Consider the following 5,961-nt stretch of genomic DNA (forward strand, 5'->3'; position numbering starts at 1 on the left):
CCGAGCGTTTTCATTTTTTGACTTTTCGATTTCTTTGTCGATGTTTCCGTTTTAGCATCTTTCAATTTGAGATTTTTCAATATTTCGATTTTTCATTTTTTCGATTTGTTGATGTTTTGATTTCTGGATTCAATTTTACGATTCTTCAATTTTTCGACATTTAAATTTTTGTTTTTTTTTAATTTTAGATATTTCGATTTCTAGATTTTTCGGTTTTTTAGTACTTCAGTTCTCAATTTTCAATTTTTCAAATTTTTAAATGTAAGATTCTTCACCTTTTCGATGTTTTGATATCTCTATCTTTCGATTTTTCGACTTTTAGATATTTCGATTTATCAATTTTGCTACAAATTTTTGTTTGTGGATTTTTCAATTTGTCGATTCTTCAAATTTTCGATTTTTTATTTTTCGATTTCTCGATTTTCCGATATTTCAGTTTTTCGATTCTTCAGTTTTTTATTTCTTCGATTTTTCGATTGTTCAAATTTTGCAATTTTTCAATATTTCAATTTTTGGCGTTCCGAAATTTTCGATTTTTCCTTTTCTCAATTTCTCTATTATGCGATTCTTTGATTTTTAGATTTTTTGCTTTCTCTATTTTTTGATTTCTAGATTTTTTAATTTTTCGTTTTTCCAAGTTTTCGATGTCAGTTTTAGGATTTTTCAATTTTAGAATTTTTCGATATTTCGATTTTTCATTTTTTCGATTTTTTAATGTCTCGATTTTTCGATTTAATTTTGCGACTCTTCAATTTTTCGACATTTTAATTTTTGGTTTTTTTAAATTTTAGAAATTTCGATTTGTCGATTTTTTGGTTTTTTAGTACTTCAGTTTTCAATTTTCAATTTTACAAATTTTTAAATGTTAGATCTTTCTCTTCTTGCTTTTAGATTTATCGATTTCTGAATTTTGCCACATTTTAGTTCCAGGATTTTCCAATTTTTCGATTCCTCAAATTTTCGAGTTTTCAATTTTTTATTTTTAGATTTCTCGATTTTCCGATATTTAAGTTTTTTGATTTTTCCTTTTCTCAATTTCCATATTATGCGATTCTTTGATTTTTCGACTTTTCGAGTTTTTATTTTCTCTACTTTTTGATTTCTAGGTTTTTAAATTTTTTGATTTCTCAAGTTTTCGTTGTGCCATTTTTAGGATTTTCCAATTTTGGGATTTTTCGATATTTATATATTTTAATTTTCAATTTTTTAATGTTTTGATTTCTTGATTTTTCAATTTTTCTATTCTTCAATTTTTCAACATTTTAATTTTTCAAGTTTTTGATTTTTCAAATTTGCAATTTTTCGGTTTTTAAATTTTTCAGTTTTCAGTTTTCCGATTTTCCAATTTATCGAGATTTCGATGTATCGATTTTTTAATTTTTCGATTTACCGGGTTTTTTAGGTTGTTAAGTAAATGTTTCAATTCCAAATTTTTCGTTTTCGATTGTTAGACTTGTGGGCTTCTCGATTTCTGAATCATTAGGACCCGATTTATAGAAAGCGAAGTTAAAGTTAATTCGCGATTAACTTTTAATTGAGGTTCGTCGCTAGGCAACGTGCAGGTTTTAACCAATCACGGGATCATATTCCACATTTTAATTCTCTGTTAAACTAATCGAGGATTAAATATTTAACTCGCTGTTCTATAAACCGGCCCTAGATGTTTCGATTTCTAGATGTTTCAATTTTTCAATTTCGATTTCTCGATTTCTAGTTTTTTGATTTTAAGTTTTTCGATTTTTAAATTGACAGTTTTATGATTTTTTGCTGTTTTTTGAATTTTAAAATTTTTCGACTTTTCATTTCTTGACTTTTCGATTTCTTTGTCGATGTTTCGGTTTTTTCAATTTTTTGATGTTTTGATTTCTGGATTCAATTTTACGATTCTTCAATTTTTCGACATTAAAATTTTTGTTTTTTTTTAATTTTAGATATTTCGATTTCTCGATGTGCCGGCTTTTTAGTACTTCAGTTCTCAATTTTCAAATTTTAAATTTTTAAATGTTAGATTCTTCACCTTTTCGATGTTTCGATATCTCTATCTTTCGATTTTTCGACTTTTGGATATTTCGATTTATCAATTTTGCTACAAATTTTTGTTTGAGGATTTTTCGATTTATCGATTCTTCAAATTTTCGATTTTTTATTTTGCGATTTCTCGATTTTCGGATATTTCAGTTTTTCAATTCTTCAGTTTTTCGATTCTTCAATTTTTTTATTGTTCAAATTTTGCAATTATTCAATGTTTCATTTTTTGGCGTTTCGAAATTTTCGATTTTTCCTTTTCTCAATTTCTCTATTATGCGATTCTTTGATTTTTCGATTTTTTGGTTTCTCTACTTTTTGATTTCTAGATTTTTTAATCTTTCGTTTTTCCAAGTTTTCGATGTCAGTTTTAGGATTTTTCAATTTTAGAATTTTTCGATATTTCGATTTTTTAATGTCTTGATTTTTCGATTCAATTTTGCAGCTCTTCAATTTTTCTACATTTTAATTTTTGCTTTTTTTAAATTTTAGATATTTCAATTTTTCGATTTTTTTGGTTTTTTAGTACTTCAGTTTTCAATTTTCAATTTTCCAAATTTTTAAATATTAGATCTTTCTCTTCTTGCTTTTAGATTTTTCGACTTCTCAATTTTGCGACATTGTAGTTCCAGGATTTTTCAATTTTTCGATTCGTCAAATTTTCGATTTTTCAATTTTTTATTTTTAGATTTCTCGAGTTTCCGATATTTCAGTTTTTTGATTTTTCCTTTTCTCAATTTCTATATTATGCGATTCTTTAATTTTTCGACTTTTCGAGTTTTTGCTTTCTCTACTTTTTGGTTTCTAGATTTTTCAATTTTTTGATTTCTCAAGGTTTCGATGTGCCATTTTTAGGATTTTCCAATTTTGGGATTTTTCGATATTTCGATTTTTTAATTTTCAATTTTTTGATGTTTTGATTTCTGGATTCAATTTTACGATTCTTCAATTTTTCGACATTTAAATTTTTGTTTTTTTTAATTGTAGATATTTCGATTTCTCGATTTCTCGATTTTTCGGTTTTTTAGTACTTCAGTTCTCAATTTTCAATTTTTCAAAATTTTAAATGTTAGATTCTTCTCTTTTTCGATGTTTCGAGATCTCTATCTTTCGATTTTTCGACATTTAGATATTTCGATTTATCAATTTTGCTACAAATTTTTGTTTAAGGATTTTTCAATTCATCGATTCTTCAAATTTTCGATTTTTTATTTTACCGTTTCTCGATTTTCCGATATTTCAGTTTTTCGATTCTTCAGTTTTTTGATTCTTCAATTTTTCGATTGTTCAAATTTTGCAATTTTTCAATATTTCAATTTTTGGCGTTCTCTTCTTACTTTTAGATTTTTCGATTTCTGAATTTTGCGACATCTTAGTTCCAGGGTTTTTAAATTTTTTGATTCGTCAAATTTTCGATTTTTCAATTTTTTATTTTTACATTTCTCGATTTTCCGATATTTCAGTTTTTCCATTCTTCAATTTTTTTATTGTTCAAATTTTGCAATTTTTCAATGTTACATTTTTTGGCGTTTCGAAATTTTTAATTTTTTCATTTCTTAATTTCTACATTATACGATTCTTTGATTTTTCGACTTTTCGATTTTTTGCTTTCGCTACTTTTTGATTTCTAGATTTTTTAATTTTTTGATTTCTCAAGTTTTCGATGCGCCATTTTTGGGATTTTCCAATTTTGGGATTTTTCGATATTTCGATTTTTTAATTTTCAATTTTTTGATGTTTTGATTTCTTGATTTTTCAATTTTTCTATTCCTCAGTTTTTCGACATTTTAATTTTTCGTTGATCTTTCGATTATTTTGATTTATCGCTTATAGATTTTTCGGTTTTTCAAGGTTTTGATTTTTCAAGTTTTCAATTTTTCGGTTTTAAATTTTTTCATTTTTTAGTTTTCCGATTTATCGAGATTTCAATGTATCGATTTTTTAATTTTTCGATATAGAATTACATTTTAAAAAACGCAAGACCTGCTAGTTTAGTATACTATTAGAGGAAACCGTATAGTAATATACAGGATGAGTCACTGAAAGCTTAAAGCTAAAGTTGCGCAGTTCTTTGGAGACCATTTACTAAAATTATTTTCAGCTATACAGACTGTTAAGGCGCAAAACACAACACTCTATATATTTTCCGACTGACTAGTCCGTAAGCTTTGTAGCCCTTAAATATTTTCGAAATTCCGATGCAACGTTGCCAAGTTGTTCCAATTTTTTGAAGTGTTTTAGCAATGGAAGGGTTTGTAGAGAGATAAATAAAGATACGAGAAGATACAGAGTGGTTAAAAAAAACAGTCTATATTTTGTTTTTGCATCTTATTTTGTGTTCTGTTCTTTTTCTGTTTTGTTAAATATTTTCTATATTTAAAGTTGACAGCTGTTGAGATTTTTTTTACTTTTTTAAAGAACACACTGACATATTCATATTCAGAAATAAAATACAGGATGTTTTATTTGAAATGACTGAAATATCGATATTTGAAAATTCTAAAGTATACACTCTGTATATTAAATTTGATCTTAAATATAACATTTTTTTGTAAATCGTATTGCTAAAAAATTTAAAAAAATTGGAATAACATGGTAGCTAAGTTGTATTTTATGCCTCGAAAACAATACACTCTGTATAGTCGAAAATAATTTTATTGTAAATATGCCGTCGAACTTCAGTCTGTGACTTTTGTTCTATGTCTAACAAGTTATGAGACATCGCGGACCCCGCGCTTAGTGACTCACCCTGTATATGTGATTTATAAAAAAACAAACATTTATTTTGATTATGTTGTGCTGATATGACATGTGACAATTTTATCATGTTTTTATTTATATTAAAAATATTTATATTATGTCAGTAGGTATATACAAATATTAATAAAAATTGACAAAATTATGTCAACAAGGTTTAATTTTCGATTTAATTAACACAACGGACAGAATTACATGAAAATTTCATTTGTATTTTTATTAGTACATATTTTAATAATGGAATTTGATGACTACAATTATTTGAACATCGAATGACCATTTAAAACTTTAGCAACATAAATTCGTTCAAACAGAAAAATCAAAACCCACATTTAGCACCAAAATTGAAGATCTTGCAGCTGAGTAAATATTTTAAACGGGAAATTCTGTTAACGTGGATATGAAAATTGTGAATGAACAATTTTTTTTTACAAAAGCTCTTATATCCACAGCCATGCAGGCGAATCCTTGTCGTAGTCCAAAAGCTCGAGATTAACCTGACTGAGCTCTCTCTGCGTACCCCACATTTCTATGATATTCTTATCGCTGTAGTAGATATCCGGGTAGAAAATTTTCATATTTTCCAATTTTCTCTTCAGCCTCGAAAACGTCGCGCTTTTTCGGGGGTCCATCTCTAGGTCTATTTGAACGTTGGCATTTTTGCATTTCTGCTTCTCGCTTTTCAAAGTATCCAAACTTCGGCTTTCTATTTCTGGAAAATTCAGAGAATGTTGACTCTTGTGGGTGTTTGACGTGAAACTTACGTTTAAAATGTGATCTTCCTTGACCGGAGCGGCGAGCTGTAGGGTCCACGAAATTACTAATCAGAAGATTCACCGCATCCAAAGAGTAAGCTTTAGTTATGGGCCGTCGTTTTGCGTACGTGCTTGCTTCTGGGAAAGGTTCATATTTAATTTTTTTGTGTCCGTGCACGATAAATGACATTTTCACCCAATGACATGTAAAATGTGCCAAAGTTTACCGGTCGCCGTGGACACACTGATTGTGTCAGAATTTCGACGGGTCACTGTTAGCTGAGTACGAAACCTGGTACTGTTTTAATAAACAGAGCGTCAAGCTGGAACATCAAACGCCCCAATCCATTTATTTTAATATACTTTTGCCCGCTTTCCTTATTTCTGTTTAAGTTGCTAATAAAACCGGCTAAGATATCACTTC

General features: G+C 27.7%; 1 protein-coding gene across 1 annotated transcript; it reads right to left on the reverse strand.

Annotated features, from left to right (window-relative positions):
• Positions 1-5,042: 5,042 nt before the first annotated feature.
• Positions 5,043-5,733, reverse strand: LOC135128322 (uncharacterized). The gene is made up of 2 exons (XM_064055233.1): positions 5,547-5,733; positions 5,043-5,494 (listed from the first exon to the last, which is right to left on the reverse strand). Exons 1-2 carry the CDS (start codon positions 5,725-5,727, stop codon positions 5,223-5,225), a joined length of 453 nt encoding a protein of 150 aa, XP_063911303.1. The 5' UTR covers positions 5,728-5,733; the 3' UTR covers positions 5,043-5,222.
• Between the last annotated feature and the right edge of the window lie 228 nt (positions 5,734-5,961).

Source organism: Zophobas morio, unplaced genomic scaffold (genome assembly GCF_036711695.1).
Source record: "Zophobas morio isolate AGI-343-1 ecotype UQ-CSIRO unplaced genomic scaffold, CSIRO_AGI_Zmor_V1 ptg000012l, whole genome shotgun sequence".
NCBI classification, from domain to species: Eukaryota; Metazoa; Arthropoda; class Insecta; order Coleoptera; family Tenebrionidae; genus Zophobas; species Zophobas morio.

Coding starts and splice junctions, on each gene's coding strand:
- LOC135128322 (XM_064055233.1), bottom strand. CDS start 5,727: ATGTCATTTATCGTGCACGGACACAAAAAAATTAAATATGAACCTTTC. Junction 5,495..5,546: donor AGGAAGATCACATTTTAAAC/GTAAGTTTCACG, acceptor TGAATTTTCCAG/AAATAGAAAGCCGAAGTTTG.